Consider the following 19,568-nt stretch of genomic DNA (forward strand, 5'->3'; position numbering starts at 1 on the left):
CTGCATTAGCTGGCACTGAATAAAAACAAAGGAGCTGGATCCTGGGAAGCTGACATCCTGAAAAGGTAGTTCCTGTAGCTGATGAGCAAAGGCAGAACATACCCAAGGTCCTACTGTGATTCTGTGCAAGAGAGGGGGAAATAACCCAGTTTCTCTGAGCCTTTGCTGAAGAAACCTGAGTGTAAGCATGAAAATCAGAAATAATTTAGACTGGAAGCAACATGGCTACAGAGCCAAAGCACAGGGCTAAACAAAGTCAGGTCTTTGAAGGGAACTGTCTTTAATTCCAATGGGTGGGCATGACCCAAACCCTGCAAACTTGCCATATGACCAGAATCTTGCAGCCAGGAATCCCAAGTCACCATAATAAAAAACCTGTGTGCTTTAGGCATGTTTGCTGTGCAGTGAAACTCTGCAGTGCTGAGAACATGAAAAATGGGGGTTCAGTGACACCTCCCAAACTGTGTGTCTGTGGAACAGCCAGGCTGGATCTGACTATTCTTTCCAACCTCTGGTTCCTGATTTTCCTAACTTAATACTAGCAAAGAGGAAAATCTCCTGGACAGCTTTTGTGAGAAGGCACATTGCATCTACCCATGACTTTCAACAATTTTTCTTCTCAATAAATATTAAGATGATTTTTACCATGCAGATAATGCTGACATAGTAATAAACCAGGGGGTGACTCTTCCCAAAGTCCCTTATTCCACCTGAATGAGTGACCCCTGATTGCTAGGAAGGGACAAACCCATTCAAGAGAGCCCATGTCCTAAGCACAAGTGACAAATTGGGGTCAAAATGTCGCTCAAAATAATTCCAAATTTCAGCAGAAACCGCAGCTAAAGGACAGCTGTGAGGCTCATGATGCAGCCATGGAGATTCCTTTTTAGCTTACTTCCAACACAGCAGAGTGCCAGGATGCAGGAATGTCCCTGGAAGCCAGGAAGGAACCTGCACCCAACTGCAGGTGAGAGCCATGACTGGCTCTGTGCTGGCAGCAGTAGCATTCCAGCCCTGTGGGACTCCATGAGCAGCAGGAAATACCCCTGGAAATCTCAGCTCCCTGAGCCCTCCTGCCCAGCTACACCCCTAATCCCAGCTGGTGTATCCCACCTTCCCTTGGCCTCCCTTCCCAAGTGAATTGCAAACAAAACTTCCCAGTAACCTGAGAAAAATCATGAATAACACCCCTCCAGACATTCCTGTGCTTTGGAATTACCCCCATGCTCTCTAATACACCATGAACTACCTCTAACCTGCTGCCACTTGTGGCTACATTCTCAAAAGGCACTACAAGCTTATAAATGGAAAGCAAAACCATTCCCAAATACATTGTTGATGAGGAGGCACCAATTCCATTTGCACATCCTGAGGAAAGAATTCCCATCTCTGTTATCTTAATAAAATAGCAGCACTATCATATGCCACCACAAAGTTCCTACAGCATGAATTACACATGCATATTTGCATTTTGCAATGTTTTGGTACCAGATTGCATTTTGGTACCAGTCAACACCACGCTTCACAATTCTGGAGCTCAAAGTGAAACTTGTCATCGTTCCACTGTTTTCACAGGAAAAACGATGCCATGGCAAATGTTTCCTGTGAAACACCCACAGTGCATCAGGCTGCAGCTAAACACTGAGTTACAGCCTGGCAGGAACTGCAAGGAGAATGCAAAAGAAAAGAAACATTATAATTAGTTCATCACAAATCCCCTGTGCTTTTAATGTGGACTGGGTGGGTGTAAGAGAAGACAAAACCAGAAAGGAAATAACCAACTATTTTAAAAGTATAATAATATATCAATAGTCAAATCAGGCACAGATTAGAAGAGTCAGAGGAAAAGGGAGCATTTCAATGCCAGCAGCAGAGCTTTGAATGGCTGGGGAACAAAGGGACAAGGTGGGATACAAGTATATATTTGAGATTTACACAAAGGAAGTGATAATGTCAAATTGAGCATTTTAGAAGTGGCATTACTTACATCACAAGAATTTTTATGGATTGCTATTAAATAACTTACAAACTGAGGTTTTATCAATAAATTGTGAAGGAATATCACAGGCAGAAAAATACAAAAGGGCCATTGTTCAGGTGGGGAAACTGAGGCTGTCAGGCTTCATCACAATTGCCAAGTTTTATTCTTTTGAAGGATAAATTCAGGTCGGCTGAGTCACACAGTACTTTATCCCAGATATATTATACACATGGATTTTTCTGATCAATACTAACCCAGATGTTAACACTACAGTGATCCTAATGAAACAGTAATTGCATTACAGAAACAGTAATTGACTTAATTTCCATATAAAATCTTCAAGGGCGTACTGTCAGCATTTAAACAAAGATTACTCTGCATCTTCAGGTGTTTCCAGGCTCAATGTGGAATATAAAATTAAACACCTTAAACTTACCCAGCACATTTTCCCAGCTGTCCCAGTGCAAAGCAAATCTGTGTGGAGCACCACAAGCAGTTTGGTCAGATACAAGTGGCCCAGCATGGGGGCACACACATGGCAACTTCTTCTTCCAGCCATCCTGGCAGAGCAGGTCAGGGAAGAGCCTTAGCCAACCAACTGCATGCCAAAGCTCTGCTCCTGTTCCCCACTTCCTCCACCAGAACGAGAGTCCAGGCAATTGTTTAAATTTTTTTTTCATTTTTTTCAAAGCCAGGAAGACAACAGCAGTATTTTAACAACTCCTTCCTCTGTTTTCTAATGGAAATGTCCCTTTAAAACATATTCCTGCTCTTTAGGTTTCTCGCTGTGCACAAGTGGTTGCACTAACAATGAGGTTTTATAACAGAGACTATTTCTTTGTTGCAGGATTTCCAAGTTGCCAAATTAGTACAGAAAAGCAGGCTCCTGGTGCTGGCTGGTTCTTCCTCCTGCACCTGATCCTGCAGAGTGTGCACTCCCCAGAAAGGTGGGATCAAACCCTTGTGTCCACCCTGGGAAACAGCAGGGACTGGGGATGGGGAAGTCAGGCAGTCTGTGAGCTGACAGCTCACTCTCCATTTGGATCCAACACTTCATTCATATCAATTGCTGCAGTACCTCCTAGTGAACTTAAAGCTCATCATATTGAACTAAACTCTGTGTATTTCTTATCAATCCATTTCAGCAAGCAAAGCATCAGCTGTTGTTCCAATATTTCACTTACAGAGACCAGCTGTTATTACAGGTTGTCAAAAGCACCTTGTTAAATGCTCTCTTCAGGGAAGAGCCTTTGCCAAGGGGGATTTTAAGAGAACTACAAAAGGCTTTTTTCCATAATGACACATGATCTCTTGACAAAATTACCCAGCATAGGTTTATTTTCTCGGCAGCAGCATGTGAAATACATGGAAGATGCAGAGAGGACCTGAAGCACTGTGAAGCAGGCACTCCTCAGGAGCAGGGAATTTTGTAGGAGGTGAGAACGGTGCCCTGCTGGGCAGAGTGCTGCTGGCAGGGCCGCGGCTGGGGAGGCACCGCAGAGGGGACGTGCCAGCGAGGGCACCGGGAGAGGGGCTGGGGCACTCCCCGCTGCCTCTCCCCTCGGGATGCCAGCAAAACAGGAGAGGTGGCTGCGGGGAAGCGCTGCTGTGCCCGGGCTTGTGTTACAGGAAGGGATCTGATTGCTGTAATTTGTGCTCGGACCCGTTTCTTCAGGCCCCACCAAGGACAAGTCAATGTCACCCGGCCTGAGGGGCACAATCACCCTGTGCAGGAACTCGGATGTCCAGGTAAGGCAACAGCACTGCTGAGCTCAAAACCAGAGCAAATGTTTGCAGAAGTCCCTTCCAGAAAGAGGGCAAACCTCCCCCTCCAAGTATGTCCCTGCAACATCTGCATAGTGGGGAATAACACCCAATTAACCTAAAGCAGGTTAGAAATGAGTGAAGCACAGGAGAAAAGAGGTGCCCAAAGCCCCAGAAAACCACAACTGAGCCAGCACTGGGAGAGAGGAATACACAGTCCTCACTGCTCAGCTCTCCCTCAGTTTTATTCCCTTGCAGAGGAACACGGACACCACTGGTGCCTGTGCTGCAGTAGGACAGTGAAGTCAGCCACTTGTAGTCTCGTGAAACTCCATAAACCTTGGACATCTTTAACACTTTCTAAGTTTCTTTAATTGAAACAGTTTTACTGCTGACAGAAGGGAGAACTTGAAACTTTACCCCTCCAATTACTTGTGTCAACTGCTGTGTATCAATGGCACACAGGCCCTTGCAGGCCCTGACTTCAGGGTAAAACACATCTGTTCCCAAGGGAGTTTCAACACTGACCTTGGGATTGTGGTCTTTGCTATTTTTAACACAAATATACTGTGTGCCTTGGCTTTATCTCTGCATTAAAGTCTTTCTCTCTGTACAGGTTACAGGAATCCCTTGTATTCCACTGGAGCACAAACATGAAACAATGGAAGACTTCCTTATTCAGCAAAACACCACTTCCAGCCTCAAAGAAAAACTACAAATGTAACATGGAGAGCAGCTACAGCTGGAATCAACATGGCTGAGAGGGCTGGACCCTGCCCAGGAAACACACAGTCCACAGATGCAATGAGTGACAAACAGAAACAACCCCACTCATGACAGTAACATCCCGGTGGTGCCCACGGGGATGTTGCCAGGACAATACACACGTGTTGAGGGACAGACAGGACGTTTTGCATGGACTGTACCAGAGGAGCAGCGTTACCTTCAGAGCATTTACCACTGAGTCAGACTGCTGAGAGGCTGAGCCATGTCCACTGACGTTGGCTGGCTCGTTTGCAGAGCAGTGACTCCCCTCCGCCCCTCCTGGCATCCTAATGGCATCCTTCGCAAAAAATTAAACACTATTTAATACACAAAAGGCTTGGTCACTGATTAAAACAGATGTCAGTTATTTATTGCTCTTTTGCAAAAGGCTGAGAAGTGCTGAAGGTGTGTGTTACTCCAAAGCCCCCCTCTTTTCGTGCCACAGTAACCAAGGGCCATTGAGGCAGTGCGGGTGGCACTGCTCAGTGTCACCCAAATGTGGCCCTCAAGGGTGTCTCCCTGGAAAGTCAGGACATAGTAACAAAACTTCTTATGTGTGTACATCACCTCACAGAAGTGCTACAAAGTTTAGAGAGATAATTTCAACCTCAGTGTAAGGTTTTTAGAAGGTCTAATTTTATCTCTGTAATTCTGGAGGTTGTTCCTTCAACAGAACTCATATTTTTGAGCGTTGCTGCGAGGTTTGCAACACGAGCTGAGCGGCAGCCGACCCGGGAAGGAGTCAGGAGCTCCAGGCTGCCAGCTCCCTCCTTCCCTGCCTCCAGCTCCTCCAGGCAAGGCCCCCTTGGCCTGAGAGGTGTCAGCTTGTCCCCAGCAGTGACAACTTCAGGGGCTTTGTCCTCCCAGTGGACACCTGGAAGGGCTCTTCAGGACACTGCTAAAAAAATGCAAGCTGCCTAAACTCTTCCAGCCCAGTCACCTCCAGCTTTGCAGGATGTAAAGCATCTCCTGGAGTGAGGTAACCTGAGCATGCAGGCAGCTCTGGAGGAGTGCTAAAAATACCCCTGCTGCATCCGTGGGCAGCAACGGGAGCGCTGCAGCCGCGGGGTCCGCCCCAGCCCCGCTCCCGAGCTGCTCCCAGCCCACCCTGCTCTTCCCTTTCACTCCTCACGCAGAACTTTGGCGGGGGGTGGAAAAAAGAGAGAGAGAAATACAAAGAGGCAAAACGTTTCAAAGACCGAGGGATGGAAATTTCCTCCCTTAAAGAGTAACAAACACCATAGGAAACAGTAAGAAATAATGTAGCAGTAATTCCTGCTGGAATGTGTGGGAAATGCGTTTCTGAAGGAAAAATAATGACAGTGGAAAGAGCCTCTGATGAGGATCAGTGCCCCCTGTGCAGTCATTTGCCCTGCTGAGCAAGCACATAGCACAGGGCAGAGCTTTTGGGGGGTCTCTAATCTAAACAATAGGAAAAGATGAAGGTGGGTGTGGGAGAAAAAGGGCACAGAGCAAAGACACGAGGCTGAACTTCACAGATCCAGTCTGCCTGAAAATTCATTGGAAAGTAACCCAGTCCAAAGCAGGCTCCTAATGCTCTTGGGATACACTAAGCCCACTGTAAGCAATAGTGCAGGCTCAGAGCAGTGCCAAGGGGCAGAGAGAACCCTCCCAGCCACCCAACACATCAACTCGACCCCCACAGTCATCTGGACTGGACCTCACATAAAAACCCTAAAAAATTAAATATGTTAAAAAACCACCAAACCCCAGAATGCTGCATATGCCAAAGCCATAGAAAAGGTACATTAAGCCTCAGTCTGAAACCTCATTTCATAGACAAAGCTGTCCTCCTGCCAAGCACAGGATCCAGGTAACCCATGAGTGGGCACTAATGGATCTCAAGAGCAGGCTGACAGCAGCAGCACACACTGGGGCTGTGCAGGGCAGCATCCTGCAATCCTCCCAGCAGGGACCAGGAGCAGTTTGATGTGAGGTATGGAGGGGTTTTAGGACTTACTTTGCTGTGGGAAGGATTTATAGATCTGTTAGTGACTGGCCAGACTTAATGCTGTGCTTTGAGAAAGGAAATGAAAGTTGAAGGAAAAGGGGTAATAAAGCAGATTGTAACAAGTCTGGGTTAGGATAAATTCAGTCTGTCAGTTTTGGAGCTTTTACCAGTAAAGGTATTTTGTTTCTTTACTAACTCCAGAGGCAGCAAAGATTTTGGTTAGTTTGGAATAGAAAATAGAAATATTGCCATTAAAATGCAGAGAAAATGAGTACAGACTACACATGTAAAGCCTCCTGAACACAATAAAATCCAAACCTCCTGCAAGTGGTGCTGCTCTCAGAGTTCAAGCCTTCCTCCAGGCAGTTGTGTTCCACAGCCTCTTCCCTGCCATATGCAACACATTTTTGTCTCTTTTTTTGAGAACAAGAAACTTGTGAACAATGCTTCAAGCAGCCAGCACACATTGGTAGGAGACTGAAAATTAGTATTTCCCCTGTGGACATCCTTCTCCTTCCTTCCCCTGTCCTTGATAGGAGACATAAGTTTTCTTTAAAAAGTAAGGCAGATTTTGCAGCCCTGAAGGCCTTTCCCCAGCTCAGGGATTTCTCATGTCAGGTGAGGAGGCTCCACTGAGGCAGTAAAGCTTCTGCCTTCCCTGGAGGAAGCTTATTCCAGGGGTGATGGGGATGCCCAGCCTGTGAGCTGGAGCACTGCTGTTAGGAGTTCCTGAGGCAGGGAAGCAAAGCAGGAGGAAAAGGCACTTTGCCAAAGTATGGGGTTTTGGGGGACAAGGAACTGAGTTCTGCAGAGCCTCTGGCACAGCTGCTGCTTCCCAGGGGGAGCATGGACACATTTCCCCTTCCACCAAAACCTGCCCTTGGTGTGCTTGCACTGAGGCCACTGTCACTGCCCAGCCCTGAGTACAACTGGATCCTGAGCAGGACCTAGAGAATGGGAAGAGAAATCTGCTCCTTTCCTCCTCCTCCCTAGCTCCACACAGCACCTGCATCGAACCACTGGAAGCATATTCCCTGTGACAGATCTTTCCATTTCTTATCCAGCAACAACTGTGAAAATGGATCCAAATCAGACAGGAGGGATGAAGTCATAGCTCTGTAGTGCTGTGAAAGCTCTATAAACTTTAAAAATCTGGAGTAATTGTGAACAAACAGCGCTGTACAACATCAGCACCTGAGAAATAATTGACTTTTTTGCTCATCCCACACTACCAGCCTTCCCTACTGGTCCTGGCTAGCCCTTGTGCCCAAGCACAGCAGTGTGAACGTGGCCCCTTCTGAGCCTACAGGGATCTGTGTGCAGGTCACCCCACTGCAGAGAGCAGGCAAAGCCCACACTATATCCTGTGTATGGCTTCCCACAAGGATCAGGATCCCTGAATGCACAGATCCATTTGATGTTAGAAGTAAATCTACAAAATATCTAATTCCAAAACAGGACTCTAGTGAATAGAAAGAACAGGAAATCTGAATCAGCCCAGTAATATTACCTAACAAAAAGCCCAGATGAATGGAAATTCAGCATTTCACTCACACTAACTGCAGAATGTTACTACTCAGGCCATTTTCCCACAAACCCTGCACTGTACCCTGGTCAGGGTCAGAATAAAGACCCCTGTGTAAAACAGGGTATTTTGTGATGGAGAGAATTAATCATGAGCTTTTCTACTTAAGTCAGTAGAAAGCTTCATTTTTCCAATCTATATTGTTGAAAAGGACAGTCATGAATGAAAGCCACTGTAGTGCCCAGCCCAGTGTCCAGCTCAGTCCATGTGCCAGCCCCTCCAGAGGTGCCTGGCACGCAGGGAGAGGCAGGAAGGGAAAAGGAGTCCATGGCTGCCCCAAGGACACTCACAGTCACCTCATCAAAGCTTCCAAAAGAGCAGAATTTTCCTGCCTGCTGGGCATTGCTCTGTTCACTCACCATCCAAGCCCTACCTCATTGTGCAGCAGCCTCTTATCCCAGAGGCAAGTGGTTTACTGGGAAGCAGATCCTTCCTGCTGGGTAGCTGCCACGCCAGTTCAATCACTACCTGACTTTCAAAGCTTTTTTCCCTGATTTCTCCAGCCCTCAATTTCCCTGTACAGCTCCAAGCAAACACAGACTGTGTTTGTCAGCTTGTTTCAAACAGGCAGGAGAAAGGAAAACCAGAAAGCAATAACTGCAGCATGTTGCTCTGCTGGATTAATAACACACTAAAGAAAACAGTGACATTTTTTTAGGGAACATTCCTGTCAATTAAAATACATAATCTTCAAACACTGCAGTTTTTCACCTGTCCTCAAAGACCTCAGCAGAAACTTGCTGCCAAAATCCACACACTCCCACAGTGGGTTGGAGGCACACTGAGATTTTTGAGTGGCCAAAATCATTGCTAGCTTCATCCCCCTCAGAAACAGCCATTTCCAGCAGGCCCTTCAGAAACCTCTTTTGATAATGAACAGGCAAGAGAAAAACATTCTGGGCTGTGGCAGTTCCAAACCTTGGAGACCACACATGTAAAATCTAGAAGATTCTGTAGAGTCTACTAGAAAATCCTGAGGACAAAGTAATTCCAGACTTCTTGAGTTATAACTGGAAAAAAGCAATATCTCTCTGCAACTCTCTGTACACCAAGTCTTTCTTGAACTCTGTTTTGGTAACTTGGAGCTCATGAGCTCTTGTCTTCCAGCCTTCCCTTGTCAAGCACAATGGACACCTGAGATAAAGGCTCTGCCCAGAACCTCAGCACTGGGAACTGGAGCCCTTTACTAATTAATTTAGGCCTATTAATTTACACTGGGGATGGGAGCAATGGAGGAACTGGGTGGGTGGGTGCTCCTGATTCACTTTCTTTCAGCAAATATTTGATGACATGATTAGGAAACATCAGTTTGTTCAATGGCTTTTAATTACATTTTGGTTGAAGGATTCCCTATTCTACATGCTAAGGAAGGCAGGAGACAAACACTATGGGACTGTGAGTGACACAGATTTTAGGAAAAAACCACTAACCAAACAGTTCCCATCTTCTAATTAGATTTATAATTACAAAATATCATGAAAAGGGAAAATAAAAAACCACAGACCTCAGTGAAAGTTTTTGAAAGATTTGGAAATGGGTTGAAATAAAATGTGATAATCTAATGGAAGGGGGAAGAAAGAAGGAAATGGAAATGTTGGAAGAGCTTAAAAATAAACTAATGTGTGCCTCAGAGTCACGCCTGCCATTTCCTAGTTCAACATGCCAGGACTGGAATGGACTAACAAGGATGCAAACCCCCCAAAAAAGGGCCTGAAGCAACAGTGCAAGCGAAAGAAATGCAGCAAAGAAAGATGGAAAAGGACCAGAAGCCTTGGAAAGGCAAGAATGAGGAAACAGAGGCAGCAGAGCCCAGGTGAGAGGGAGCAGAAGGGCTCCAGTTCAGCCAGGCACCAGAACTGCCTCCTGGTCCTGTGCTGTGGGAGCCAGGAGCTCACTCCCTGCATCCCAACTCCAGCCCCACTGGCACTTTGTCTGCAGCATCCTGGCAATGTTTTCCCTTCCCTTCACTGATAGGGAAAGCTGAATTACAAGGACAAAGAGCTGGAAGGGGAAAAGTCTCCTCCTCCTCCCGTGAAACAAATAAGAACTGAAGCAATTTAAATTGGGTGACTTGCCAAGTTTGTCTTTTGCAAATGCATTCACTGTCATTATATGACAGATGTCCACATTCCCAGAGCATTTCAGCTGAGCTGATCAGCCCTGAAATACCACCCCTATAAAAACTCAGGGATATCTTCAGCTAATTGACGTGTGGATGGCAGATCCTGCTCTGGCTTCCCCCAGCATAAGGCACAGGGAGCAGTCATGCACCACAGCAAGTCTGGGGGACGCTCCTCTTTCAGGCCTCTGAAGTTACTCACTGACATAACAGGGCTGTCACAGCCCAGGGAGCTGCAGCTGGGATCCAAATCCAGTCTTTGATCCCTACATGTTTTATTAATTATCTCTGAGCATCCTTATTACAGCAGCATAGGTGTTATGTCCTGGTGTAGTGGACTGGTGTGACAAGATTTGAGTGGTAGAGGAAGATTTAGGGTTTTAGTAATGCAGAGGATTTAGGGATGGCTTCCCAGTTCTCAGGCCTGCAGCTCAGTGCACATGAGAGACATATTTAAGGAGGAAACAATGCCCTGTCCATCCTGCACTGCTGATGGGGAGGAGATAGAGAAAATCAGGAGTAAAGCTGAGCCAGGGAAGAAGGGAGGGGTGAGGGAAAGGTGTTTTAAGATTTAGTTTCTATTTCTCATTATCCTGCTCTGATTAGAGAGGTAATGAATTCAACTAATTTCTCCAGGCCAAGTCTGTTCTGCCCATGACAGTAACAGGGGAGTGATCCATCCCTGTCCTTAACCCAACCCATGAGCCTTCTGCTGTGTTGTCTCCCCCTGACCAGCTGAGGAAGGGAGAGATGGAGCAGCTTTGGTGGGCCCCTGGCCTCCAGCCAGGGTCAACACGCTGTAGGTGGTTAGAGCACTGCTGATGCTGCATTTCCCTTTTCAATGTCAGCTGCACAGCCCAATCCCCAGTGGTGCTGAAGCTCCATGTGTGTTTGAGTCAGCAGAAGGCACTGCCAGAGCCATGTGCTGTCCTGCCTCAGCCCCACGGGGAACTGCTCTGGCCTGAACTGCATCCAGCAAACCAGAAACATTCTTGCTCAAGGCCTGCAGCCCCCAGGCCCTGCTGTCACACAGCCTTGCCCACAGGAGTGTTTGAGGAGCACCAGGGCAAGCTGCTCACCCTTCGGCCCGGCCACAGCCAGCACAGTCTGGCATTCCCAACAGAAGACACAGCTGCCATAAATCTTGGAAAGTATCTGTTTTCTTGCTCAAAAGTCCTGTTTGTGGCCAGAAACTGAAAGGGTCTGGATCATATCTTGTTATTGGAGAGAAGGAAAACAGAACAACAGCAAAAGAACAGCTCTCACCAAACCAGCAACCTACAAGTCTTTGTAACTCTGAAACCTCCTCCTATGCTCTGAACCACCTTCTCAACAACTGTGCAGCACAGCAAGTGACATTAACAGGTTTAAGTGAATATTCCCATTTTTATACCTTTTCTATTACCTGATCAAACTAAAATATTGACTCAGTGGTGGTACTGCAATTCCCCTGACAAAGCAGCCCTTTGGTACAGCAGAGTGAGCTGAAATTCAGATCCCATTTGAACAGCGATGGCAGCACTTAAAACCATTTGCTTTGGAAATGCCCTTGCCACTAAATATTAATAAAACCTTTACATTAGAGGTCTGTGGGGTTTTGAAAAGAAAACTAATACATATGGAGGGAGACAAGCAAAGCAAAAGAAATTGGAAAAGAACCACATCTAAGTGACAGAGGAACAGAATGATTTGTCTGGAGAGGTGTCGACAAATGTGTCAGTGCATTTCCGTGAGTGGCACATAAGCAGAAAAGGGGGAGAAGAAAGGATATTGAAGGCAGAGAGGAAAAAGAAGAAAAGTGTGGTAGGAGGAGAGAAAAAAGCCTGAGACAAGGCCAGGGCTCTTCAGCAGAGACAGCAGAGGTGTCATGGCTGTGAGTTCTCACCTCTCACCTAAGTGCAATCCTGCAATTCCCAAACCCTCCCAGTGCTCCAGCACCTCATCAGAGAGGGACTATCCAAAAAGCAAAAGGCATCTCTCATGGAGGCAGTGCTGAAATTTTAAGGCAGGACACTGAAACTGTGTAAGGGCCGTGCCAAAAACCTTCATCAGTTGTGGAGCTTGTTGTAGATTTTCAGTTTATTTGTCAAAAGCATTTGGTTTGGCTTCATGCCCAACAAACTCCCATTCCTCCCATTAAAGGGAATCAAACCAGTGCCAGGAGTTTATGCATTTCCACCCTGCATCCTTGTCTTTGTGACAGGGCCTGATCACCACTGAGGTGAGCACGTTCTAGGTGGGACCCACAGGAATAACAAACCCCCAAAACAAATTCAGGCAAATGCAACACCGAGGTGATGAGAGCAAAGTTAGAATAAGCTCGGTGTCTACACTTCCTTCCTCTCCCCAAAGCCATGACTTCAACCAGGAGGAAGAGTAAAATATGCCAGGAAATGTGAACTCTTGCCACTAATTAAGTCTTAGAATGAAGTACCCAGAGATATGAGGTAATTTTTCAGAACTCTACCACAGATCCTTGTGCCAACAAAACCACACATAAGACAAACTGACCTGGCTATTTGAAAACAAAAAGCAGTTTCCAGGCTTGCTCTCCTCTCTCTTCCCTTTCAAAACCCTACCCTCAGCATATTTTGTTTCAATGGTTTTTACAACAGCTACAGCCTTAGGTGCCAGGCTGTTTTTACAGGGACCATTGCCTGGTTTGGCACCCCAGACAAGGTATTTTCACTGAACCCAATGCACACAGGGTGGGTGTTCCAGGTTTTGGTAAGATTTGGGAATGCTTTTTGTGGGTTCTGCCTCAGCGCCTCAAATCCAGACAAATCAAACATAAAACACATGGACACTTCTAAAGATTTGACCCATGAAGAATGTTCTGCACAATTTATCTCCCAGTGTTATTCCAGACCCAAGACAAACCACACAGTATTTTTGGGTGGGTTTGTTAACATTTGCCCTGAAAACCATTCTTGAAAAGAAAAAAATATTCGTTATCACTGAGGATCAACCTTTGTCTTTCCTACTAAAAACTGTTCACATGTTAATGAGCAGACATTTCTTGCTGTCCTTCTTTTCCAGATCCAAAAATTAGGGTAGAGAGAAGCAAAGTGCCCAAGGTCACCAAGCAAAGAGCTGTAGAGGCCCTTCCAGCTGTCATATGAAAGGTGAGGGGAAAAGCCACCACACTTTACCTAAAATCTGCCTTAGGAAAAAGGCAATAAATCTGAGCCAGTGGATTTTACTTCTTACTACACCACTGTTACCTTGGATTTTACAGTCAAACAATGGTACTAAGTCCAACAAAAGGCACTTTTCTTTATCAGACCAAAGACCAGTGTTCAATTTAAACAAAATCCAACTTCTTTTCTTTTCCAGTGGGCAACATCATTTGAAGACCTGATGGATTTTTCTAAGGATTACTTAATGAAATATAATAGAAATACATTCTAGTAAGTATGTGCATATATGAAGATTACAAGTGTCTTTGATTCGTTTGTACCAGACTTAAAAATTTTTCATTCTTAGAAACAAGTTAGGAAAACCTTTAACACCATATTTGCTTATTTATTCAATTGAATTTCAGCCTTGCATTAATGTAGCTAATATAGTCCTTCAAGTATTAAAAATAATATAACCCAATTATTACTTCTAATGTTTGTACTTTCAGAGCAAAATATTTGGTGAATATTTAACTATAAAAAGTAGTTGATATTTTAACAAGAACCTCTTGGAATAAAACCAGAATGCAAAGGGTCAGTTCACTGTGATTCCCAAACCATAAATAAATTAATTAGTTAGAAGTAGCGGTTTCCAGGAAATTTTTCTTAACAAGGTATCAAAGCCTGCAAAGGAAAAAATAATTAATGAAAGCATTGTCACAGCCTTAAATGAATCCCCTAGTCAAACACAGCACGATGAGCAAACAGATGTGAGAGCCTTGGGGTATGTGAGTGTTCCAAGGCAGCGAGGACAGGGGCCGCTGGTCCCTCTGCAGCCCGGGCACTCCCGCGGGGCTGGCACCCACCTGGGGCAGCATGCGATTTTCCTCCTCCAGCTGTCTTACTCTGGCCTCCAGCTGCCTAACATAGGACAAGGTTGATTCTAAAAAATCAAACAGAAAAAAACTCGTATTATCCACAGAGATCTGCTTGTGTTCACCAGTGCCAGAGCCTGCGCCACATTCTCACTTGTACTCACAGCAGACTGCCTCTCTCAAATATCCATGGAACATCCCATTCTGGTCCTCCCAGGCCAGAGCAAACAACACTGATCCTGGAAATTATCAATTCCTTGTTGCTTGTGATTCTGCACCTTAAGCAGTCTTTTCTCAGACCCGAGGAATCTCACAGAAAGACAGCACAGGCTTGAGTTTTCCAACCCATCCCCACCTGGATAACGCACTATCCCACCGGCTCAGCACTGTGCAGCCCAGGGGGACAGATGGTGCTGTGCAGGCAGCTGGGGTCAGAGGGACCCCTCACACAGTCCCGGGGCTCTGGGGCACGCACAGCCTCCCCGGGCAGCACAGCAGCTCCTGGGCTCCACCCCAGCTCTGCCAGGCCGTGCTGCCACAGCTGGGGCTGGGCTGGGAAGCAGCTGAGTGTCCCCAGGGCCTGGGAGGTCCCCAGCAGGACCTGCCGGGGCACAGTGCAGCTCCCAGCGTGTCCTCCTCTCCCCCACACGCCAGGGACAGGCTCCCACTGCCCTCAGAAGTGCACAGAGAGCAAACCCTGCTTGCTCTGCCCACCAGTCTCTCACTGACCTCCACAAGGGCAACTTTTGGTGCGTTGTGAAGGACATCAGTCACTCCCAGTGCACTCCCAAGAACTTGACATAAGAAGAGGAGATCCCTGATCCGGCACTAAAAGCACCCACGAGCTTTACCATTAGACATTTCTTGGGTCACTTAGAATGCTGCTCTTAAAGTCCTGAATCTAAGAGACATGTCTAGGAATGTAGCACTCAAGTGTAAGAAAAAAGGTGCAGAAAAACTGCTGCACCTCTTTGTGTGTAGGTGGAATTCTGCATGTACTCATTCCTGACTCAGTGATCCACTCAACTGCCTCTGAGATGTCAATTCCCATCACACATTTGTACTCACATTGCCATGTAATTAGCAAAATTGATGATTGATGGTATGGAATCCATGGGTATCGGGGCACTGCTGATGGCTGATACAGCCCTTCAAAGCTGCATTGACAGCACAGCTGTTCACTGGGTTAAATTGACAGATGAATTTGGGCATGAATTTCCTCTGATAGCTCAACACCACTGCAGCCTGCCCGTAAAATAAGGGAAATCAGGTGTTACTTACTGCTCTTACAAGACTGCAAGAGGCTAAAATATGCATGGGAATTTACACAACATGAAGACAACAAATAGTAATTTGTCAAAGATGATTAATGCCCAGCCAGGCACTGGATTAAAAATAGCCTTGTGCAATAAAAGAGGAAGACGTAATCTGAGGTTCTGCAGGCTCTGCTGCGTGAGGATTTTCATAGTTAGTGATGGGTGCATCTCTGGAGAGCTGCAGAGCCTGGCTCAGATGAGCACTTAGGAGATGAACAGCTCATTCAATTAACTCCCAACGACAGGGACACTCCCACCAAATCAGCTCCTTCCCAGCACAGGCACTCCTGGGAAGATCTGCAGGAGCTCCCTCACGTCACAGCCAGCACAGGCAACAGCCCCCAGCACATCCCAACCTTTCCCTCTGCTGTTTTCTATGTGAGATGGCTCCTGAGCACTCATTATGTCAGAGGGGCTGGAGCAGGAGCTCCCTCTGGCACTGGCCAGCCCTAAATTCCTTGGATACAAGTTTACTGCTGTGTCAGTGTGGGTTTGGACCTCATGCTCAAGTCCAACGTCCCAGCTGTGCCCACCAGTGCCCTCCATGTGAGCTCCCCTCTGGATTCTCTTCAGCTCCAGGCCTTCTGTGATTTCCTGGCTGAGCATTCCTTATCTCCTCAGATAACCCACACCTCCTGGCAACATCTGCCTCTTATTACTTTTATTCCTTCACTTGTCTTTTGGGAGTCCAGAGCAGAGATCCCTGCTGCTTCAAATCACACAACTCTGCCTCAGTTCTCAACTTCCCAATGCCAGCTGAGGATTTGGTCTGGAATCTCTGTGCCTCTTAACCCTTCTAAAGTGTGAAACAGTTACTTAAATCTCTCTTGTAATCTGAGGGATTAAAAGGGAAAATTAGGTCATCTACCAAAGGCTTGAGCAAGCAAATCCTAGTGTATGTGAGTCTTCTTGACACATAGACTAGACACATATATATTTCAGGATCTGTTAATATATTTATGCTGGGATGTTATGAGCTTAGAGGAAAAATGAGCAGAAAAGTCAGTCAAGGACATAGCAGACAGAGAAACTGAAAACACATGAAGTGAAACACTGTCCACAAACTTTAACCAAATACCCAACCAAACAAAAGTTGCACTAAAAGTGTTTATGAGGAGTCCTGTATGATCCATCTCTTCTGCTCTGGGACAATCTGTGCAAACAGGACAGTCACTGGCTCATGTCATTACTGCCAGATTGGACCCCTGTGGGCCCCTTGGTTACAAGATTTCCACTCCTTCCCATCTCTCTTTGTGAGGCATTGTTAAGGGTGTAACCATTAGGAAAAAATCCCATTCCCAGGAATGGGTTACCACCAAATGAGCTTCCCTCCTTGAGCTTCCTGTGCTCTTAACATCACTGAGAACATGATCAATGTGAGATGCTTCATTCCAGGGCTAAAATCAAACTATTTTCTGAACTATTAGAGACACAGAAATATCTTGCTCTTAGGGAAATTCAGTGACAATTCACCCTGTCTCCACATCTGTCACTCTAACATGTTGTAAGAGAACATCAATATTTACGTAGTTGATCTCTTTTTCTTTTGGCATCCACACTCTTGAAGCAAGGAGATATTTTGGGGTTATGTCAGACTTTATCAGACACATTGCTGCAAAAGGCATATTTGTGCATTGGATTTATCCATTTTTATATGCCTGGTCTCAGTCTAGCAAGGAATTCATAATATTCTTTAAGCCAGATTATCCTCTGCTGTTTTAGAATGGGTGAGGATGTCATGTTAAATTCTGATCTTTTCCTTTTTCTTTCTGGGTTTGTTTTGTTGTTTTTTGGAGGCTTACAACTCACAGGCAGCTGTGGGACTGCTCTGGAGAACATCTTAAAGTCTGAGATCCTCTACACACTTGTTAGATCCCTGGAAAAGGGATGAGAACCCCACAGAAGGTAAAAACCTAGAGGTTCAACCTACTTTTCTGCTTGTTCACAGGAGCTGGAGTAACAAGCTCAGTATGGCAGGTGGAAGGGATTTTATCCAGCAGAGGAGTATTTGAGGGAAAGACAGAATGGGAGACCCAAGAGCTGGACAGAAGGCTGCTCTGAGGCACTCCTCACATCCTCATGGCCAGAAAACAGAACAATTTGGTAATAGTGCAAAATTCACTGTTACCAGCAGCACTTCCTGCTTTGATAGTCATCTTCCTAAAGGAGTTCTCCAGAATCATTGGGAGCCACATCCCAAGGCACATTTTAAAATACTGATGATATAAATGAGGGAAACTGCCAACAATTCACCTGGGCAAAGGATTCAGCATGTTGGGTGTAGGAATACTTTGATGTGTGGCAGCAAGGGTTTGGTTGAGGCACATCCAACTTAACAAACTCCTTTTGTTATGCTGCACTTCCAGAATCACAGAATTAACTAGGTTGGGAAATACCTTTGAGATCCCTGCACCGTGCTAGCAGGAATTTAATAATTGCACATCAAATCAGATTTTGGTCATTCAAATCCACACCCAGCACACTGCAGTGACAGCTAAATAATCTTTCAATAAATGGGAAATGAAAACCAAGATTGTGCAAGGGGTACTGTAAACCCTCCTGTGACTGCCTGGCAGCTCCACACATTTAGGAAAGGGTTTCTCTGCTAACTGGGGAGCAGATTCAATGACATGCAAACCATCTCCCTGTCCTAGAATTCCTAGTCATCTGATTTAATTGCCTCAATATTAATATTCATGACTGAGACATGCTATCACTGCAATCCATCCCCTTTCAGCTACCTTGTTCAGATATAAAAAAATAAAATGGCACTGTTGCATTTACATTCTCAGCAATTTACACCCCTTGCACTCAGTGCTGGCAGTGTCCATCTCCCCAGGGCAGGATCAGAACACCTCTCAAGGTCATTTTTAGCCCTGTCTCCTATGATTTTCTATTAGGGCTGCATATCTTACATAACATCCCTCACTGAAGAAGTGCTGGAGAACTCCTTGTTCGAGTGCAGCCGAATTCCCCCGCAACGCAGCGACGCTGGGATTAGTGCTATCATGTAGAAAGAAAGACATCTGCCCAAGGCAGGATTTTATTAAGCTCACCAGAATGTTTAGGAGCTTTTTACAACAAAGGCACATATTCTCAGGAAGTTTTGGGACAGTGAGCACCATGGCACTAAGACAGGGTTTGCATTTCTCCGTCTTGCTGTTGTCTGAAATTCTCCGGCCCCAAGCTCGGATTCCTCGTGGTTATGGATCCAGCAATTCTTGACTTCTCCCAGTAATTAAAAATATCATTAACTAAGCTGAGCTAGTTCACCAAGTGTGTCAAAACTGAATCTTAGCAAAGGGAAAAGCTGGCACATGCTGGTTCAAATATCCAGGATGCAGTGGCAGCCCTGACACTTCTCAGGCATCATGTGCCATGTTTCCCCTTTTCAGCACACATTACACACAGGCAGGTGCTAATTACCTTATCTCTGTAATCAGAGAATTTTATTCAGATTTCACACAAAAACTGTGTGTTTTCTCAGGTGCAGCAGCTTTTAATCACAGGTTAACTATTTATTAGAATAAAGCATACTCTCCTTATCTTAAGGCAGCCCTTACCAATTCAGTGATGGGGTCTGATTCAGACTCCAAGGTGTTTGCATTTGCCTGGATTTAGGTGCACTGTGGATCAGGCAGTTTAGTGAATAGGTTTGGGCTGACTGTGCACATACAACCCTGTGGTGAAGCTCTCCCAAGGCTTTCCTTCTTCCCCAGGGCACCAAGGAATGCCCCAGGTCACCCAAATGCTGCCTGTGACACAATTTCCTAGAAATGTAATGTTGGCTTCCACTTAAGAATGTTACTGATTTAGGCTGGAGATTTTGTGGCACATACAGCTTTAGGTGCAACACACTTTCCCGTTGAATTTACCTGGAAAAAAATAAGCTTAAAAAAGGGTTTAAAAACCTTGCATGGAAAATAAAGGTATAGGAGCACCTAAAAATTATCTCAGATGTCAGCTGAGGCAACGCTCTTGCTAACAGCTGGACAGCACTGTCACACTAATGGGCTGCTGAAATGCTAACCTTGCTTTGTTGGGGGCTTTTTGGTGCTAGAGGTGACAACAG

General features: G+C 45.7%; 1 protein-coding gene across 6 annotated transcripts in view; it reads right to left on the reverse strand.

Annotated features, from left to right (window-relative positions):
• The window catches only part of CCDC85A (coiled-coil domain containing 85A), a 157,365-nt gene that overhangs the window by 90,367 nt on the left and 47,430 nt on the right, over positions 1-19,568 (reverse strand). For 3 of the 6 annotated variants that reach the window (XR_005953593.1, XR_005953594.1, XM_041417267.1), the window contains exon 3: positions 14,172-14,248. The exons of 2 other annotated variants lie outside the window; for them this stretch is intronic. Coding sequence is in view for 2 of the 4 variants with exons in the window: in XM_041417267.1 (XP_041273201.1) it covers positions 14,172-14,248 (77 nt within the window). In the remaining 2 variants the exon portion in view is untranslated. Of the gene's footprint in view, positions 1-4,688; positions 4,809-14,171; positions 14,249-19,568 lie in introns of all 6 variants that reach the window. One more of the 6 variants, XM_041417273.1, reaches the window with a different exon arrangement.

Source organism: Onychostruthus taczanowskii, unplaced genomic scaffold, assembly GCF_017590055.1.
Source record: "Onychostruthus taczanowskii isolate IOZ18803 unplaced genomic scaffold, ASM1759005v1 scaffold55, whole genome shotgun sequence".
NCBI lineage: Eukaryota > Metazoa > Chordata > Aves > Passeriformes > Passeridae > Onychostruthus > Onychostruthus taczanowskii.